This window comes from Somniosus microcephalus, chromosome 3 (assembly GCF_052327205.1).
Source record: "Somniosus microcephalus isolate GS21.2 chromosome 3, FLI_Smic_1.0, whole genome shotgun sequence".
In the NCBI taxonomy this organism is placed as follows: domain Eukaryota; kingdom Metazoa; phylum Chordata; class Chondrichthyes; order Squaliformes; family Somniosidae; genus Somniosus; species Somniosus microcephalus.
In genome coordinates, this window is record NC_140989.1 from 352,015,167 (window position 1) to 352,036,586 (window position 21,420).

Sequence of the window (21,420 nt, forward strand, 5' to 3'; positions counted from 1 at the left end):
CTGGAGAAAGGGCGGCAACGGTCCAAGTTGTAAATTTAAGAAAAAAAAACAGCCAGTAGGGCAGCACACTTTTGTTCACGCCGAATCATGTAGCAAGCTAAAAAGCTGGTGCGTCGTCAGCGGGAAGAGAGTCACCGGTGTTCACGAGGGAGGGTTCTCGTGATAGGTGTGCATCCCCGTATTTTGCGGGGGTGAGTCCTCGTGGTATCCCCGCTGGGTGCGCTCCGATCTTGTGGGCCCGAACATGCTGTACCCCGCGCTTGGAGAGATGTATACTTGCTGTTGCTATAGGCGTAGAGACAGACGATCCGTGAGGCAGTAGAAGAATCGAATACGGAGACCGTGTGCACTTGCGTGGTCTGTACCGCATCGCTGTTCACAGCGAACAGGGCTTCTTCCTTCAAAAAGCACGAGGGAGTCCGTGGCTCCCTGGATTGCGGTAGTGACAGCAAAACGGCTGATGCTTCCATTGCATGCTTCGTTTGTGAAAAACGTTCACAAACCCACCAATTATAGCGCTGGTGGACGACGGTTGCCGTTGGTCGTGTTCTACTTCTATGAAATTGTTCATGAGAAACAGGCCTCACCTCCAAGCTGCGCTTCCATTGCGAAGACGTTTGCAAAAACGGGGTCCCTTTTTAGTAGAATCTGTATTAAGCGATTGCTGTTCCGTATTGTTCGTCGGTTGTGCGTTAGTCATCTCGAGTGAAGACGAGGTTCAGGCGTGCGTTGCTACCGTGAAAATCGTTCACGGATACGGGTTCACCAATTGTAGCTTTGAAATTGATGAGCTCCAGTCTCACGTCGTAGGGTCACCAATGTAGTGGTTCGTGTAAATCGCCACTATATAAGAGTTTAGCTTCGACGAACTATAAATAAGTTTATTTACCAGAACAGGATAATACAGCAGGTAAGGTAGCTGGTAAGATGGCTGACTGCAAGAGCACCATATTGTAGATCACAGGATAATTACAGCAGGTAAGGTGGCTAACTGCAGGAACACCATGTTGTAGGTCTTACGGTAAGTAAGATAGCAGGTAAGATGGCTGACTGCAGGAGCACCATGTTGTAGACCTTGTCCCAGCGGGGACACCCCAAGGACTATGTTCCCAGTCCCGTGGGGAGCCTCCTGACCTCCTCACACTCGGCTCTATATTCCCAACGTCACGTGACCGCGTCATGACGTCAGTACGTTCACGTGCGCTTAGGCGGTCACGTGACCTGCGCCGCTGTCAGTGCATCTCCCCGTTACGGAGGCTGGCCTTTAAGGCCGAGGTTACTAGGCCGGGCTGTGCCAGTACTTGCCGCGGGAGTGGAGAATTCCCTTTGCTCCCGCTTGCCGGCGGATGCAGCCGAAGTCTCGATATGCCGGCGGCCGTCTTGGAAGCCCGAATCAGGCCGGCGGCCAGTGCGCATGCGTCGTGTGACGTCAGCGCGTTAGGTCAGCGGCCGACACGCATGCGGCACGTAATGCGTGACGTCAGCGCGTTAGGTCGCCTCTTTAAGGGGCAACAGCCCTAACTGGTAAGTTATACAATTAAGTACATAGGTAGGTAAGTTTATACATACATAAATAAGTTAAGTTAAAGGGAATTATGTATATATCTCAATGTAAAAGACAACCATTGGGACCGCCACATCCTGATGATTTTTTTCTTGTGCCCTTCCCTCCAGAGGAAGACCTGGTCTCTGACACATAATCATGTGATTAGCAAATTGGATTGTAGAGACTCCCAGGATTGAATGTATTGTACCTTTTCATGGTACAGTGCATTGGTACTGTATTGCATAACCTAATTGGTTTGCATGTATGAATTTTTTTAATTAGGCACACTAGATTTTTTTACATCATAGCATTGCATGTGTAATCCATAATTGCAGAAACTTTCAATACAAAACAAGGTTGTCATAATGTACTGTTATGATAGTCTCCCCTGATGGCTCACTTGAGCGCTATAAATCAACAATGTCCCAGGTTTGATCTCCCGCATGTGCTGAGTTAGCTGATTTCACTTGGGACAACCCTAGCCTCAACATATCTCCTGTATAGTGCTAATATGATTTGTATTCAGTAGAGACAACAATGTGTATAATACTCAAACTTGCAATTGGTAACTTGTGTATTTATGCTCAGTTGCGCAGTTTAGTAGTTAACTTTTGACCTTTTTTAGTTATGTGCTCCATCTCTCCACTTGCCGCAGTCCCATGTCCAATTGAACACAGCTGGTGTACTCATGTTTTGGTCACTGATCGTGCAAAATAAATTTTAAAAACAGACACTTGCATAATTTTTAGGGAAAATTGCTTCTGTTACTGTAACTATGGTCTGCAGAAACATGGTGATGGTGTTGACTTTGATTGCCAATGATTGTAGGGCAGAAAACATTTGAGTACTCATTCGAGGAGTTCTGTCAGCGAGGAAGTACTAACTGGGGATCCACAGGACTCGGTGTTGGGGCCACTGCTGTATCTAATCTACATAAATGACTTCGATTCAGGTACCCAATGCAAAGTGGTCAAATTTACGATGATGCCAAACAAGGAAAGGCAGTAGTGTCGGAAGAGGCAGCTTAAATCACAGGATGAATTGGACAAGAGATGTAAGTGGGGAAGAACAATGTGCTCAATGTAAAGTAATGCACATAAGACAAACAAGCATTGGCCTGAAATTTGCAGTCAGCAGCGAAGCAAAGGCGTTCACCGCTGGCCTCTAAGAAAGCTGTCCAGAGATCTCGTGACCTCTGGCAAAGTTTGCCGCCTTTGACACGCAAATGATTTCGGTGCAGTATAGTGGGGAATCCCTAATACGAGCTGCTGTGACATCAACAAGCTAAGCATCCAATCACATAGCAGAATTCTCGGGACAGGGAACGAGGATGAGAACCTGCTTTTATCCCGACTTTTTAATATTACAAAGAGCAAAACAAAGATTGGGGCTCTTGCATAGGGATAGGGTAGAAGCTGAAATATTATGAACAAACTTAAAAAAAAATCTATATTAAAACATGTCTTAAATTGTAATTTTTTATCATAATGGAGAAATTTGACATTCCACAATTAAAATTTGTTTTTCAGGGCCATAATGCTTGTTTACCAGTCAATATGCTATTAAAACCCCAGTTACACCTAATCCAACAAGGCCTAACATTTAATGGGGTATTTAGTAGGGCTATTGCTGCAGAGCCCAAGTTTTCGTCGGTCTTACTGATTTCCCTGATTACACTGATTGCCGGCTATGTGGGGGGGGGGGTGCACAGCACAGCCGGTGTCTGAGCACTGACTGACTGCAACTTCAGGATTTCCACATTTGGATGCGCATGCACTACTTCCTGAATTTGTGGTCAGTTTCAAAGGGGTAGTAATGGTGTTGGTTCGCTGTTATTACCTACCGCTAATTCCAGCCCATAGAATCATAGAAACTTGCAGCACAGGAGGCCATTCGGCCTGGCGTACCTGTGCTGGCTCTTTGGAAGAGCAGTCGTGCTCAGTCCCACATCCCTGCTTTTTGCCTCTAACCCTGTGAGTTTCTTGTCCTCAAGTGCCCGTCCAACTCCCTTTTTAAAAAAAAAAAAATGTATTTATGAAATCCGCTTCCACCACCTTTTTCAGGTAGAGCATTCTAGATCCTAGCAACTGAGTGGGGGGAGGGGGAATCTCCTCTCAATCTTTTGCCAATGATTTTGAATCTATGATCTCTAGTTATTGACCAATTCACTGGAGGAAGTCATTTATCTCTCTGCTCTATTAAAACCTCATCTCGAAAACCTCTGTTAGGTCATCTCTTAACCTTCTGTATTCCAAGGAGAACAGTCCTAACTTTTCCAACCTCTCCTAGCTGAAGTCTCTCGGAATTGTCCACAATACTCCAGCTGAGGCCTAACCAGTGATTTATAAAGTTCTAGCATAATCTCTCTGCTTTGATATTCCTCTATTTATAAACCTAAGGAACCCATATGCTTTTTAACCAGTTTATGAATTTGCCATGCCACTTTCAAGGATGTGTATGGACACCAAGGTGTCTCTGCTGATCTACATGTTTCAAAATGGTGCCATTTATAGTATACTCTATCCATATTAGTCCTGCCAAAGTGCATCACTTCACACTTCTCCGCGTTGAACGCCATCTGTCCTGCTTCTGCCCATTTCACAATCCTGTCTGTCATCCTGCAGCCTGTAACTATCCTCAACATGATATACTACCATGCCAAGTTTCCTATCATCTGCAAACTTTATAATGCTGCTCCCTACACCCGAGTCTAGGTAGTTTTATAAAAATTGAAGTGTCATGGACCCAAAACTGACCCTTGAGGAACACCACTGCAAGCCACCTCCCAGTCTTTTTATAAAAAAATGTATCCCTTTGCTTCCTGTCACTGAGCCAATTTTGTATCTGCCACCACTTTCCCCTTAATTCCATGGGCTTCATCTTAAGCCCCCTGTGAGGCACTTTATCACATGCCTTCTGAAAGTCCATATGTACAACATCTACTGCACTACCTTGATCAACCCTTTGTTACCTCAAAGCATTCAACCAAGTTAGTCGGACATGATTTGTCTTTAACAAATCCATGCTGGCTCTCCTTGATAAACTTTTCATTTGGAAAGGCATGGGTTAATTTTGCCCTTTGATGGTTTCTAAACTTCCCACCCCTGATGTTGGGCTGACTGACCTGTAGTTTCCTGGTTTATCCCTCTTTCTTGAATAGTGGTATAACATTAGCAACCCTCCAGCACTGCTACTCTACACAATGAGGATTGAAAGGTTGCGACCAATGCCTCTGCTATTTCTACCTTTGCTTCTGTTACAACCTAGAATGCATTCCATCTGGATCAGGTGACTTACCAACTTTCAGTAATGCTAATATTGTTAGTATGTCTTCTCTATCTATTACTATCCTGTCATAACTTCCCTCTCTATGTAACTTATCTGCTTCCTCTGAAGACAGATGTAAAGTACTCATTTAATACTTTTGCCATGTCCTCCACCTTTACGTGAAGATTTCCCTTTGGGTCCTTAACAGGCCCAACTTTTTCCCTAGCTAACCACTTGCATTTTGTTTAAAATATTTTAGGCTTCAATTTAATGTTGCCTGCTAATCTTTTCTTGTAACCTCTCTTTCCTCCTGTATTAACTTTGTCAATTTGCTCCTGTACTTTCCATAATCTTCCTGATTATTAACTGAATCTTGCTCCTGACATTAGGCATAAGCCTCCTTTTTCTGTTTTATTTTAACTTGTATTTCCTTTGTCATCCAGGGTGCATTAGCTTTGGATGCTCTACTTTTCCCCTTCAAAGGAATATGCCTAGTTTGTACCTGAACTGCCCCTTCCCTCCATTGCTCAGTTACTGCTTTACCCTGCAATTGCCTTTTCCAGCCTACCTCTACTATGTCCCTTCTTGAATCACTGAAATTAGCTCTTCCCCAGTGGAGCATTTTTACCATTGATATTTTCTGGTCTCTTTCCATCATTACTTTAAACCGAATTATGTTGTGGTCACTATTAGCTAGATGATCTCCTACTGTAACACACTCCACTCGCCCTACTTCATTTCCCAAAACCTGATTCAACACTGCCTTCCTTCCTTGTTGGACTGGAGACATTGATCAAGAAAATTCCCCTCCTTCCCTTAGTGCTGTGTTTTTCCCCAGTCTATATTAAGGTAATTAAAGTCTCCTATTATTAAGTGTCTTTGAAATTTGCCAACAAATTTGCTCCTCCTCACTATTTGGAGCTTTATATTTTTAAAAAATACTCCCAAAAATGTAGCAGCTCCCTTTGTTTCTCCACTCAAGCCAAATAGATTCAGTGCTAGAACCATCTAGTAAATCCTCTTTTTAGAACTGTAACATCATCTTCATGGATGGTGTTAAAATAGCTAATGATGAAGCGAGAGAATGACCCAGGAATCTTGGTAGACTGGATGCTCAATGTGTGCAACCATTTCAGAGCAGGGGTTTTGATGCGCTATCAATTACTCATAAAAGACTGAGAGTTAGAAGAGTAACCAAAGGCTTTTATTAACAACAGAATGGAGGTCTGCCTTGAGTGGTCGACCGGTCCAGGATACAAGGGCTGGGGAGCAGTCACCTTTATACTAGGACCTGTGGGAGGAGTCAGCCGAGGCATGTCCAGGCATGTACACAGTGGAATACAAACAGTGGTTTACCACATTCACCCCTTGTTTAAAATTGAGTCCGGCGGGGTGAAGTGTATTAGAAGTTAGTGTATTGGAGTCTCTCCGGAGGTCTTGTCTGCCGCTGTGATCGGCGTGGCGACGGCAGGGGTAGTGAAGCTTCCGGCGTCGAGTCCAGCGTAGGCTGTGGCACAGGCGTGTCGTCCTCGTAGATGTCGAGCGGGCCGCGGGGCCCAGGCCTGCCGTCTGCTGGGGCTGGATATCGGATCGTGGGGGGGGGTGGTAGTGGGTTACTGCGGCCCCCGAGGGTGCAAGGTCTCTTATGGAGACTGTGTCCTCCCGCCCGTCCGGGTATGCGATGTAAGCATACTGGGGGTTGGCGTGGAGGAGGTCGACCCTCTCGACCAGGGGGTCCGTTTTATGGGTCCTCACGTGTCTTCTCAGTAGGACCGGTCCTGGGGACGTCAGCCATGGCGGTAGCGATGTCCCCGATGTGGACTTCCTTGGGAAGACAAACATTTTCTCATGAGGGGTGGCGTTAGTGGCAGTGCAGAGCAGTGACCGAATAGAGTGGAGCGCATCGGGGAGCACATCCTGCCAGCGGGAGGTTGGGAGGCCCCTAGACTTTAAGGCTAGCAGGACGGCCTTCCAAACTGTCGCATTTTCTCTTTCCACCTGTCCGTTCCCCCGGGGGTTGTAACTGGTGGTCCTGCTTGTGGCAATACCCCTAGTTAGGTACTGACGGAGTTCGTCGCTCATAAACGATGAGCCCCGGTCGCTATGGATATAGCTGGGGAAGCCGAACAGGGTGAAGAGGTTGTTCAGACATTTAATGACCGTGGCACTGGTCATGTCCGGGCAGGGGAAGGCGAACGGGAAACGGGAGTACTCATCAATAATGTTGAGGAGGTACACATTGCGGTCGGAGGAGGGGAGAGGCCCTTTAAAATCAGCGCTCAAAGGGGCGAGTGGCTTTTATCAGGTGGGCCCTGTCTGGTCTATAAAAGTGCGGTTTGCACTCAGCGCAGACTTGGCAGTTCCTGGTCATGGTCCTGACCTCCTCAATAGAGTAAGGCAGGTTGCGGGCCTTGATGAGGTGGAAGAACCTGGTGACCCCCGGGTGGCAGAGGTCATTGTGGAGGGCCCGTAGTCTATCGATCTGCGCGCTGGCACAGGTGCCACGCGATAGCGCATCCGGGGGTTCATTTAGCTTCCCGGGCTGGTACAAGATCTCGTAGTTGTAGGTGGAAAGTTCGATTCTCCACCTCAAGATCTTGTCATTTTTGATTTTGCCCCTCTGCTTGTTGTTGAACATAAAAGCAACTGAACGCTGGTCAGTGAGCAGGGTAAATCGTTTTCCGGCCAGGTAGTGCCTCCAATGACGCACAGCCTCCACAATCGCCTGGGCCTCCTTCTCAACAGCGGAGTGTCTGGTCTCCGGGCCTTGGAGGGTTCGTGAAAAGAAGGCCACGGGTCTCCCCGCCTGATTGAGGGTAGCGGCCAGGGCAAAGTCGGACGCGTCGCTTTCCACCTGGAAGGGGATGGATTTGTCCACTGCGTGCATGGTGGCTTTGGCAATGTCCTCCTTGATACGGTGGAAGGCTAAGCGGGCCTCTGCCGTCAAGGGAAAAGAGGTGGACTTGATCAGCGGACGGGCCTTGTCCGCATAGTAGGGGACCCACTGGGCGTAATAGGAGAAAAACCCTAGGCACCTCTTCAGGGCCTTGAGGCAGTGGGGCAGTGGAAGTTCCATAAGGGGACGCATCCGGTCGGGGTCGGGGCCGATGACTCCGTGTTCCACAACACAGCCAAGGATGGCGAGGCGGTTTGTGCGGAATATGCACTTCTCCTTGTTATGTCAGGTTTAGGAGTTGGGCGGTGCGGAGGAATTTTTCGAGGTTTGCGTCATGGTCCTGCAAGTCACGGCCGCAGATGGTCACATTGTCCAGATATGGGAAAGTGGCCTGCAACGCATTTTGATCTACCATCCGGTCCATCTCCCTTTGGAAGACGGAGACCCCGTTGGTGACGCCAAAGGGAACCCTAAGGAAGTGATAGAGGCGGCCGTTTGCCTCAAAGGCAGTGTACTGGCGGTCCTCAGGGCGGATGGGGAGCTGGTGGTACGCTGATTTCAGGTCAATGGTCGAGAAGACGCGGTACTGCGCGATCTGGTTGACCATATCAGCTATACGGGGGAGTGGGTAGGCGTCCAGCAGGGTGTAGCGATTTATTGTCTGGCTGTAGTCGATGACCAGGCGCTGCTTCTCGCCGGTCTTAACGACCACAACCTGGGCTCGCCAGGGGCTGGTGCTGCCCTCAATAATCCCTTCTTTCAGGAGCCGCTCCACTTCGGTTTTAATGAAAACCCTGTCCCCGGCACTATCGCCTGCTCTTTGTGGCGATGGGCTTACAGTCGGGGGTGAGGTTAGCAAACAGTGGTGGGGGGGTGACTCTGAGTGTGGAGAGGTTGCACCTGGTGCGCGGCGGGCAATTTGGAAGCTGCTGGCTGCGGACTGTGAGTGGGGGTAGGGGTCCACCGTACGCCATCGTAACACTTTTAAGGTGGCACTGAAAATCTAACCCCAGCAGGACGGCAGCGCAGAGGTCAGGCAGGACCAGAAGTTTAAAATGATCGTACACGGTCCCGTCTACTACGAGTGTCACCACGCAGTAGCCGCCGATGTCCGTCGACTGGGACTCGGAGGCCATAGAAATCCGCTGTTGCGCAGGCAGGACTGGGAGAGAGCAACGCCGCACCGTGTCGGGGTGGATGAAGCTCTCCGTGCTCCCAGAGTCAAAAAGGCAGATTGTATCGTGACCATTTACCTTAATGTCCATTGTGGAACTGGCCAGTTGGTGCGGTCTCGCTTGGTCCAGTGTAACGGATGCCAGCGTAGGGGTCGGTGTGTCGCTGCGGGTATCAGATGAGGCGGTGTCGGGGGCCTGCTGCGTCCCGGCTGTCATCCAAGATGGCGGCGTCCATGATCCCCATGTGGCTGGAGGCGTCCAAAATGGCTGCTGTACCGGTGATTCGCACATGGCCGGGGAGGTCCAAGATGGCGGCCCGCATGGCCCACACGCTGCGCTGCTGGGGTTCGGGGTGGCTTTGGCCCTGCAGACGCTAGCGTAGTGTCCCTTCTTCCCGCAGCCCGAGCAGATCGTGTTTTTTGCCGGGCAGCGCGCTCTGGGGTGTTTTGCCTGGCCACAGAAGTAGCATTTCTGGCCTTGGGGCACTGCTGTCTGGCCTTGGGACACTGCTGCGGTAGTTGGGCCGTTGTTGGGGTGTGGCTGGGGTGGCACGGCGCTATGAGGCGGTCCTACCGTGTCCCAGGCTGTCATTCCCCGCGGCGTCCACGGTGCAGAGGAGTAGGCATCCATGCCCTGGTAGGCTGCATCCAACGATAGTGCGAGTTCAGAGGCCTTGTTGAGGTCGAGGTTACTCTGCTCCAACAGTCGCTGTCGGGTGTAATTGGATCTGTGGCCCGCTACAAAAGCGTCCCGGATAAGTTCCTCTGTGTACACGGCGGCCTTTACATCCTTACAACCACAGGCCCGGCCAAGCACAGACAGTGCCTGAAGGTATTCCACGGTCGATTCCCCAGGTTGTTGTTTACGACTCCCCAGGAGGTGCCTGGCGTACACTTCGTTCACTGGGCGCGTGTACTGGTCCTTGAGCTTGATCGTGTCCGCGTACGAGGTCGCGTTTTGGATGACCGAGTACACTCGGTGGTTCACTTTGGAGGTCAGGACATCCAGTTTGTCCTCGTCCGATTTGATTGCTTCGGAGGCGGTCAGGAATTTTTTGAAACACTTAAGCCAGTGAGTAAACTTGGTGGATGAGTCCGCCTCCCGATGATCTAAGTCCAGGCATGCTGGTGTGAGGATCTTCTCCATTATAAAAATGTTGTTAATAAAATTGATGCGCTATCAATTACTCATAAAAGACTGAGAGTTAGAAGAGTAACCAAAGGCTTTTATTAACAACAGAATGGAGGTCTGCCTCGAGTGGTCGACCGGTCCAGGATACAAGGGCTGGGGAGCAGTCACCTTTATACTAGGACCTGTGGGAGGAGTCAGCCGAGGCATGTCCAGGCATGTACACAGTGGAATACAAACAGGACAAACAGTGGTTTACCACAGGTTTTAAAAAAGAAAAGGCAATAGAATATTGAATTACATAGCCAGAACAGTAAAATACAGGTCAGGAAATTGTGGCCAAAGGGGATAGTCCTCCAGTCTGACCACACCTTGAGCGGTGCATCCCGTTCTGGTTGCTGAGACACCAAGGAGATGTTTAAAGGCTGGAGGCACAGCAGAGGAGAGCTGAGATTGATTCCTAGTGTTAAACGGTCTGAGTTACGAGGGAAAAATGGAAAGAAACTTGGGCTTTTCAGTCGTGAAAGGAGGTGTCCGAAGGGTGATCTTGGAGGTATACAGGATAATAGAATGGAAATTCTGCAATATTACTTTAAATTGAGTTGGACAAGGGCGCAGGTTCACACGAGTAGAAGGTAAATTTAGGATTGAGATCAGTAATTTCTTCACCCAGTGATAAATAGGTGGAATAGACTACCAGGAAGAGTAATGGAGGTAAAATCCCTGGAATCTTAAGAAATTGAATGTTGAGATGGCATTTCAGTATTTCTCTGGCTGATGAATTAAGATGGGCTGAATGGTCTTCAGTTGATTCATAAAACACTTTTTTTAAGTTGCAGTAGATAAGAAATCATTCTCTCTCTCTCTCTCTCTCTCTCTCTCTCTCTCTCTCTCTCTCTCCCCTATGAGTATCCGATTATTGTTTGAATTTTCCTGATGTTTTAGGACAAGGAGCCCACAAGTGTATAGTTGCAAAAGGCTCCCTTAAGCTAAGTTCAAAAACAACTACAGGAAACTTTTTTTTTAATCCGGCACGGACGGGACCGATGTGGTGCCGGTTCATCAAAAATTCCGGATAACCGAAAGCTATAGTAAAAGATACGGAGCTGAGAGCTCCGTATAAAGCAACAAACCCTGTTGCTTGCTTCAGAACAATGGCCACAAGTTGCAAGCGTCTCTGTAGCCTAGCAACAGCTGCAGCCACACCCTTGCACAGCAACAAATGGAGGAAGGCAAGTAATAAAAGTTACCTCAACCTACTCTTGAATTTTGCCGGTTAACCGAGATTTCCGGTTATTTAGGTGCCGGTAAATCTCAAGTTTCCTGTATTAATACTGTAGCATTGCTGATCACAGCTGATGGTGCTTCTATGAACAAATTGTAACTTAAACAGCAATGGGATTTATTTAATTCCATTTTACAAGGCAACATAACCTGAATGTTAAGACCATAATCATATTTACACAAATAACACTGCTTATATCTCGAATGCTAAGCTATTACAGCCTTGAAATTGCTTTTCTAATGTAGCATAGTCTTTACAGTTGATCAGACGGGTCACTAAAGTATGATAGACCTGATATCATGACTACCAATTTTAGAGCTGGTGTATGTATGTTATAATAAAGGATTTGATGCCCAAACAAAACTGACTCTGCTTAAAATACACATCAGGTCAGCCATCTACAAGTACTGGTTCACTGTTTACAGTTTTTTGTTTTAGTTCCTGATTTCTGGCACATGTCGGTTTTATTTACCTCTTTATTTACTAAAGCTTCCCACCCATTTTGCTTTCTAATTATGACATTTACCACTAATGTTTTGCATTTGACTGGAAAACCAGGAGGATAACCTGTGGGAAATATTCCTTTGGTACTGTAAGCTCTTCTGTAGTTGTGGTTAAGACAGTTGGGTATTATGGGGAGAGCTTTACTCAGCATCTAACCAAGAGCTTGAGTAGACATAGGTTAGGTTTGAATCTGGTCGTGTGTGAAATGCATGATTCTGACTCATGGTGCAAATAGAAGTATTGTGTTCAGTAGCAATCTTTCTTTAATGAATCTTATGACCACATTAGAAATGGTGCATTTTTGAAGTGTCAGTGAGAATTACAATACAGTAGTGTTCAGATTATTAAATATACACTTGTTTCTAGGGATTAATACTTCTGGATAAATTGGTCTAAACTTTTCATACTCAACCAATGCCCACAATATGCTATCATAAGTTGTATAATTGTGAAGAATGTTAATGTATACAGTCACGATATGAAATACCAGTGTGGTTGACTGCATCACACATGCATTCTTGATAACACCATAATGTGATACGTTGTATATTTACAATCCATTTTCCATTTTTGTTCTATTTCTGCTCTTGGGAACAAAAATGATGGGGCACACAAAGGGGCTAATGGTGTCGCAATAAAGGGAAGGGAAGTGTCTGTTAGAATGTTATATTCATCAGAAAACTATCAATTTTAATAAATTGTAGCTTTATCTGCATTTTCCAGTGATCAAAAAATGTAGTCTGATCAGGATGATCTGTTCCTAAACCTACTGTATGTAAATGGTAAAGTTTAAAATGTGTGCTACCATTTGCTAGATCAGCTTTAATTAATGTTTTTTAGTTTGATTCTCATTATGTAGATTGTGCTAGACTTGGTGGTTTTCAACCAGCCATAATTTTGACTTGTATATTTTTTTGAGTAATACACAATCTGACATTAGAATATAGAGGTAGGATGCCAAAATTACACCCTCAAACCAGTCAAATGTGGCAGATTCAATAATCGCAATACTTCTGGGGTAGGTTTTATGTTGGGCAGTAAAGTAGTGGTTTTGTGTAGTACCCTTTGCCAATAGTGAAATGCTTCTCAAACCCTACCTTAGCTCCTGAAAGATGGTCAGCTATCATTATAGAAAAGTATTTTTATTATACAGTAATAGAATATGCTATTGCAACAATAATAACTTGCATTTATGTAGCATCTTTTAATGTAGAAAAATGTCCACGGGAGCGTTATAAACAAAAATTTTACACCGAGCCATAAGGAGATATTGGGATAGGTGACCAAAAGCTTGGTCAGAGAGGTAGGTTTTAAGGAGCATCTTGAGAGGGGTTTAGGGAAGGAATTCCTGAGCTTGGGGCATAGACTGCTGAAGGCACAGCTGCTGATGGTTGGGTGATGAAAATCGGGGTGGGTAAGAGGCCACAATTGGGGTGAAGAGATCTGAGGGTTATAGGGCTGGAGGAGATTGGAGATATGGAGGGATTTGAAAACCAGGATGAGAATTTTAAAATCGAAGCATTGCTGGACTGGGATCCAATGTAGGTCAGCAATCACGGGGGGTGGGTGAACAGGACTTGGTGTGAGTTAGGATATGGGCAGCAGAAGTTTGGGTGAGCTCAAGCTTATGTAGGGTGCAAGGCTGGAGGTTGGCCAGGAGACCATTGAAATAGTCAATCTAGAGTTGAGAGGCATGGATGAGGGTTTTGGCAGCAGATAAGCTGAGGCAGGGGTGGAGTAGGGCAATGTTCTGGAGGTGGAAGTAGGTGGTCTTGGTGATGGAGCGGTTATGTGGTCAGAATCTCCTTTCTGGGTCAACCTCAGACAGTGGTGAGAGAGGGATGGAGTTGCTGGCTAGGGAGCAGAGTTTGTGGTGGGGACTGAAGACAATTGCTTCGGTCTTCGCAATATTTATTTGGAGGAAATTTCTGTTCATCCAGTACTGGATGTTGGAAAATCAGGGCGGCAAATCAGACAATTGAAGGGTTGAGAGAGATGATGGTGAGGTAGAGCTGGGTGTCATCAGCATACATGTGGAACCTGACGTGCCTTCGGATGATGTTGCCGAGGGGCGGCATGTAGATGAGAAATGGGAGGGCGCCAAGGATAGATCCTTGAGGTACTCCATAAGTAACTGGGAGCAGGAAAAGGGTGTCCTCAGCGTAGGTTTCTTCTAGTTTCTTTTTGGCCCATGCGGCCCCTTTATCTGCAGTTCAAAATTGTGTGCATGTGTGGTTTTCTATTTAAAAGCCGGATCACCAGCTGCAGGGGACCGCGCGCGCTGCGTGGCCACGCAGCTTAAAGGGAACTTCGTGTGGAAACTAAGTGTTTTAGGATGATGACAGTTACAGGAGAAATTCAGAAATCCAGTTATGGATGTGTAGGAATCGAGTGACATCATGAACATCCTAGGGCCCTGGGACCGCTATTTGAAATTGTGTGGTGCAGTAGGTATTAAAACTCCATTTGCTAAATATTTTTGGAAATAACCCAAAAAGAGAGCTTTCATGCTATAGGCTATTCCTTAGTCTAGCAAATAGCAAGTGACTCATTCCCAGACCTCCATTGCTTTGTAACCAACTACATGTAGGTGCACAAAAGCATCCTAGCATAGCTTGCTTTTAGATTTGTATGTCTTTCACCACCCCCCCCCCCCCAGGAGGGAACATTTAACTTTCCTATTTCCCCAGATGACATGCTGAAATAGTAAATAATTTTGTGGGGTTGTTCGTATTCAGATCTGTGTCCTTCACCCCCTTGCACATTGTACAGTGCCCTGTTATCGATTGATCAAATCCGCTTCTCCTTTCAGTTAGTAAGGCAGCTGCTTACCTAAATACTCACATGATGCTTTGATTGGCATTGATGAAATTCTGCCAACTGAGGCGTATGAGTTTACATTGAGCAGTGTTGGGACTTCAGTCCATTACCATGTTGACCCGTGCACTAGGTAGTAAGCTGTTCTAAACCTATTGGTCCAGAGTAGTTTTGATTTAGTGATATTTACAATAACAATGTGGGTAAATATTGAAGTTCTTATTTTTAAGTCTTGACTTTTTCTCTGATTTTTGTTTCCTGTTTAGTGGGGATCCATTACCCAGAGTGCAATGTCCAAACCATCCAGATGCCATATTGGTAGAAGATTACCGTGCTGGTGACATGATCTGCCCTGAATGTGGGCTGGTAGTAGGTAAAGAGTAGTGTTTACATTACTTGCATCAATCTATATTTTATAATATAAAATGTGTGTATGTGCCTATTATTTCTGCTGTGCTGTTGTCTTGTATCACTGTGCATTGATTGCTATTTGAGATTGAGGCTGCTTTTAAGGAAATGAAAACTTGCCTAAAATAACAATCTGTCCCTCTTTTTGTTAAATGAAAGTAACTATGCCTTACTGTGTAGTACAGTACTTGTTTGCTCATTGTCAATCATCTATGATATTTGGCAATTTATATGTGCAGACTAGTGTGTGTGTCTAACCTCCATCTCATCTGCTGAGCAGCAGCCAAGTGTTTGCTGGTTCCTGGCCTGAACTGTTTGTGGCCTTGGAATTATCTAGACCACTTATGCATTTTGTTTACCAAATGTTACACGGCTGCACTATTCCCTATTATTGCCCTATCATAATTTGCATACAATGCGCACCATTTCATTTGAGAAATTGGCCTAATCATTTTTGAGATTGGTAGTGGTGTTTACCTGTAGCTCACCATTTTACTTCGGCCAATAGGTAGGAAATCCAGATACATGTTAAATTTAACTTTTTTTTGTCCATGGGCTGTGGGTGTCGCTGGCAAGGCCAGCATTTATTGCCCATCCCTAATTGCCCTTGAGGTGGTGATCCACTATTTGAGGGTAGTTAAGTCAATCACAGTGCTGTGGGTCTGGAGTCGCACAGTGCAGACTGGGTAAGTGTGGCAGATTTCCTTCCCTAGAGGACATTAATGAACCAGATATGTTTTTACGACAATCTGGTAGTTTCATGGTCACCATTACTGATGCTAGCTCTTTGTTTATTGCAGAATTATTTAATTAACTGAATTTTTACATTTTCCCCAGCTGTGGTGGGATTTGAACTTGTCTCTGGATTATTAGTCCAGGGACATTACCACTATGCTACCATTCCCTTGTATTGCTATATACATGTTATCCACTGCTTTCTTTACATATTTACTGCTTGGCCACCTCTATTGCATGCAGTTTGCTTCTGCTGTTTGTTTCCCAGTCAGCTTCTATGCCCCTCTTCAGGGAGAATCATCTGCCATGGCTTCTCTTCCTGCTCCTGCATAGTTGTCTCTGGCGTCGCCCTAGGAGGCTCTGTCAGCCCTTCTATTTCTCTTCTATATGCTCTAAACTTGACTGTTGCAATGCTCTCCTGGCTAGCACCCATTTTCCACCCTCCAAAAACTTGAGCTCATCCCAAATTCTGCTGCTTGTATCCGAACTCCAAGTCCCATTCACCCATCGCCCTGTGCTCGCTGGCCGTGCAGTAATAGGAACGGTCCCGCGCAGGTCACACAACTGGCTTCTCCACTGTAAATACTGCATATGTGCTGAAATTTACAGTGTAGAAAGGTGTTAAGAAAATCTCAAACACTTGCGCTAATTTTTTAGTGCACATACTTTGTTCTGTCCATTTAGACGTGTTGGTTTTAATAAAGTTGTGCATCATTGGCAAATCTGAATACATTGCTGGCATTTGGTCTAATTTCAGTAAATTAAGTTTAGATTAGGGATATGCATACAATATTTTCTGTGGTTGCTGGTACAATTTGCTTTTTGCTACATTGGCTTAGATTTTTCAAGGATGTTGGTGAGTCAAAATTGTGCTTTATGTACATTCTGATCTTTTTCCCTACTGTTGCTGCTTTTGCAATGTTGTTTATCCTGGAGCTGAAGCCATAATCTTGGACCTATTGTACTGCAAACTAGACTTGGGGGGGGGGGGAATCCCAGAATGATTACATGAGTGCTCGCCTTGCTCAGTACTGGTGTAAATAATTGGTAACTAGGTTTCTTTAGTAGATTGCACATTGTGTCGTACTATTACAGTCCCCACTGTGTATAGCAGACGTGTTCGTGCGACTGCAATTTGCCTCCTATGTGATGGCTGGTATAACGGGTTCTTTTCTTTAGCTGCCTCTCTCTCCAGCTTAGCCTCCATGCAGCCCAACAAGTTGGTTGTCTGTCTTGTCTTGCTGCAGCCAAGTGCTGGACTGAGTTTCTGCTGATTTGCTCCATTTTTTTCCTGCCATTGCAGGGGAGATGAAGAAAGGCGATTGAGTTTTCTATTGGTGTAAATCTGACACAATGTCCGTTTTATAGAAACATTGATATTCCGGCACAGATGAGGCTATTTGGTCCATCATGCCTATGGCAGTGCCCACGCCACATCAGAGCTGCCTACTCTAATCCAATATTCCTGCCTGTGTACAACACTGGAGTGATTTTAGACCAGGATTTTTCCCAGTTCTACTAACCCCATCAGCCGTCACCACGTCCACTCTTTAATTGAAATAAAGATCCACAATGATCCGTGTGTAAAAGGAAAATAATTCATTAAATTGTCAGAGACCCGTTAATACAGCTGTTTCTGCCCAATATAAATGGAGCATTTAATATGCTATAACAGGCCAACAACTGCAACCAACTCTAGCTGGGTTCCTAATGTCAACTGTACCATTTTTGGGGACTACCAAAGAGAGGCCTCGTAGGCAAAATGGCAGATAGTTGTTCCAAGCCAGCTATTGGTGCAAACAGGAGATCAAATCATAATAAGAACATAAGAAATAGGAGCCGGAGTAGGCCAATCGGCCCCTCGAGCCTGCTCCACCATTCAATAAGATCATGGCTGATCTGATCCTAACCGCCAATCTACTATAAGTCACCCTCTGTGCCTTTGGTCATTAATGCAGTTGGCAAGTTGCAAGAATGAGTTGTGACTTGGTGACTATTAAAACTGAATTGATTTTCCATTATTTCTATTATTTATATATAATCTCCATCCTGTCAATTTTTCCTCTTTATAAATTTCTATTTTTAAGTTGGCAACCTGCCTTATTTTCATATTTTAATTAAAACTTCCCGTGTCTCAATTTAACTACCTACGTAAACTTGTCCTACTAACTTCACCCTCGGTCCAGTGAAACTCTATGGAAATAAGGATCGAGGTTATGACTTATGAAATGGGAACTAAAATACATCTGTGACCTGGCCCAGTTGTCCATTTGCTTCTAATCCTGCTTCATCTGAAAACTGCTTTTATCTTGACTGTTCATGTGGAATGCCATGCAAGATCAACCAGAATGATGTACGGGCCTAAGAACCGGTGATATTGGGCCATTTTAGAGAATGTAGTAGGATACTTCGGCCACCCCATCATCTTTCATAATGCTAGATAATGAGGGCTTTAATTAAATATATTGGAATGTAACTTCTCTGCATATTTCCTAAGGGAGTAACAATTTTTGCAGACGTTCTGTCCACGTGAATCTTGGAGGGCTGCTGTTTGATGGTTTGAGTGTGATTTGGCTGGGACTTTCCTGCTAAGCTTGATCCCCATCTCCTACAGGTGATCGAGTTATAGATGTTGGCTCAGAGTGGCGAACATTTAGCAATGACAAAGCAACAAAAGACCCATCTCGAGTTGGTGATGCCCAGAATCCACTGCTAAATGGTGGTGATTTGTCAACTATGATTGGAAAGGTAAGAATGTGGCTTGATCAATAGAATAGGCACATATAACCGTTACATAAACAAACTCATCTGTTGCATCTGTTAATATTATGAAATAGTTTTCACAAAGAAATGCAAGATTCCCTGCTGCCTCCCCCCTCTTCTATCTCCTTTCTTTTCTGAATGGGTTGATCCCTTGCTCAGGGTATAGTTTCACAGGCATCAGGTGTCATTCTGTACCTGACCCAAGTGGCCATTCCTCAACTGAGTTTAGGCAGTGGGTGTTGCCAGCTGTAAAAGACATTTCTAAGGCTGCCATCAAAGGTTTAGTGACATACAGGAAGCTCTAGTTTAAACGGCACCTAAATATCTGGAATTCTCTCTTAACCAGCAAAATTCTCGCTCTGAAAACAACACTTCAATAACCGGCAATGTTGCCGAGTCCAAGTTTCCTGTGGTGGCCGAGTTAGTCAGTGGGGGTAGTTCTCCAAACTGCCACTACTCTGCTTCTTGGCGCTGTTGGGAATCAGAACACCTCAACCCCTGTAACAGGAGTCTAACTCTCCCGTGCTGCTGGTAGTCTCTCCTGATCCGCCATTTTACAGGGGTACTGTGTCTCCCGCGCTGCTGGTAGTCATTGCATTATGGAAATCCCAAAAGTTGGTCCAAGCAAAAGGAAGAGAGTGTTAACTTTAAAACAGAAAATCAACATATGCCAACAACTAGAAAGGGGAGAGAAGCGTATCAACATTATGAATGAATTCAAAATCTGTTTGTCAACAATCTACGACATCAAATCGCAGAAGGATATGCTGCTCCAGTTTTAATCAAGCTCAGACATCCAAGGGTGTAGAGAAACGGCGTACGCTTCGTAAGCCTAAGCTTGAAGAGCTGGATACCATGCTTTGAGTGGTTTTCTCTTGAGCGTTCAGAGGGTGTTCCACTTTCTGGACCCATGCTAATCGAGAAAGCAAAGGATTTCTACGCAAAGGTGGAGCTCACTGACAAGTGTGCTTTCTCCGAGGGATGGCTGACGTGCTTCAAGTTACGACACGGGATAAGACGACTCGATATTTCCGGGGAGAAGAAATCGGCTGATCATGACACCGCAGAAGAATACTGTGATTATTTCAATCGGATTGTGCAGCAACATGATTTGTTGCCAGCACAGCTATACAATGCTGATGAAACTGGCTTATTTTGGAGGTTTTTGCCAGAATCAACACTTGCTGGGGCTAGTGAGGCTAATGCTTCAGGTTAAAGGAAAAATAAAGATCGTGTAACTGCTAACATGTGCGAACGCTGCTGGATCACACCAGGTTAAACTTCTTGTCATTGGGAAGTATAAAAATCCCCGTGCATTTAAAAATGTGAGGCACTTACCTGTTGAGTACAAAGCTCAAAGAAATGCTTGGATGGATAAGGATCTTTTCGAATTGGTTCCATCATATTTTTGTTCCATCTGTGAGGGAACATTTCCATAGAATAGGGAAACCTGAAGATAGCAAATGCATTTTATTGCTTGATAATTGTAGAGCCCATCCGCATGAATCAGTTGGTTTCGGGAAATATTTTCAACATTTATTTGCCACCAAATGTAACTCCTCTCATACAACCCATGGACCAGGGCGTTATCCAATTACAAGAAAGACTTCCTACGTAAACTGATAAGCCAAGATGACAATATTCATGCATTTCAGAAGAAATACAATCTTAAAGATGCCATCTTTAATGCTGTATGTTCCTGGAACTTGGTGAAAGGTCGCACTGAGACAAGCCTGGTGCAAATTGTGGCCTTCTGTAATGTTTGCTGAATGTTCTTCAGAGGAGGAATTTCATGGGTTCAATGTTTGTCCCAAGAGGACTACAGTAATGGAAATGGCTGGCCTGGTGAAAAATGTACATCCAGCAAACCCTCTAGGTCACCTCAGTGAAAATGATAATTGAGCAGTGGGTTGATGCAGATAGAGAAGTTGCTGTTGTGTATATGCTAAGTGATGATGAAATAATTGAGAATGTTTTGAATCCAAGGAAAGAAAAGGAAAGTGTGATGGAAAGATTTCTGAAGAGATGATGATTTCTTGGGCTAAAGCGGCAGAAGGATTTGCTTCAATCCTCAAATTTGCTGAAAGGCATCCTTGCTATTCTGCCCAAGAAGTTATGCACCTCCATATTCTGCATTCCACCTTTCTGCAAAAAAGGCAAGAGTCCACTAAGCAAGCTGACATCCGGGACATGCTTAGGAAAGCTTTCAAGAGTTGAATCAGTGGAAGTGCCTGAAGAATCTGTTGGAAGTGCATGATCCTGATGAACCAGCTGACTTGGAATAAGTGTACAGTCAACTACAGTACTTTATACTGCACTGTAGTCATTTAATTACTTAACAGTAAAACAAAACTTATAAAGTTATGGATTGCCCTCAACTGGCAGTACTGTACTTAATCAAGCATCTTCCACCATCCATTTAACACAACATTCTGTAGGTGAGTACCCAATTACTATACTGCACTTTTTATTAAAAAAAAATTAAAAATTTCTTTGTTAAAAATAGCCTCGGTAGATAACCCTCTCCGTCATCCAGAAATGTTGATAAACTGGCAACACGTCGGTGCCGGATAAGAGTTTCCTGTACTATGTGCCAGAAAATGTCTGGCATTCTATACTGTTGCCCCCAACACCATCCCCTCTCTGGCTACTTGCTCAAGCTGAACTAAAGGGTACATCTTCGTGTCTTGTTCAACCCGGAGCTGAATTTTGAACCTTGTATCGTGTCCGTCAGCTGTTTAGCTGGAAACTTCAATAAAATGTTTAAGCTTCACACACAATTCCCTGCATCAACACTCATCCTCCAGTACAAGTTGCAGAGTACTAAGTCAGTCAGACGAGAAGTAGTTCAGAGTAGACAACTTTTTAAATTATTCTCAGTGGGGGTATTCAGGCT

The 21,420-nt window shown here is 45.1% G+C and overlaps 1 protein-coding gene across 3 annotated transcripts in view; it reads left to right on the plus strand.

Moving 5' to 3' along the window:
- The window catches only part of gtf2b (general transcription factor IIB), a 35,864-nt gene that overhangs the window by 6,585 nt on the left and 7,859 nt on the right, over positions 1 to 21,420 (plus strand). For 2 of the 3 annotated variants that reach the window (XM_085983411.1, XM_085983410.1), the window contains exons 2-3: positions 14,885 to 14,991; positions 18,376 to 18,509. In XM_085983411.1, the coding sequence (XP_085839537.1) occupies positions 14,885 to 14,991; positions 18,376 to 18,509 (241 nt within the window). Of the gene's footprint in view, positions 1 to 4,739; positions 4,835 to 14,884; positions 14,992 to 18,375; positions 18,510 to 21,420 lie in introns of those variants that run through there. The other variant, XM_085983408.1, reaches the window with a different exon arrangement.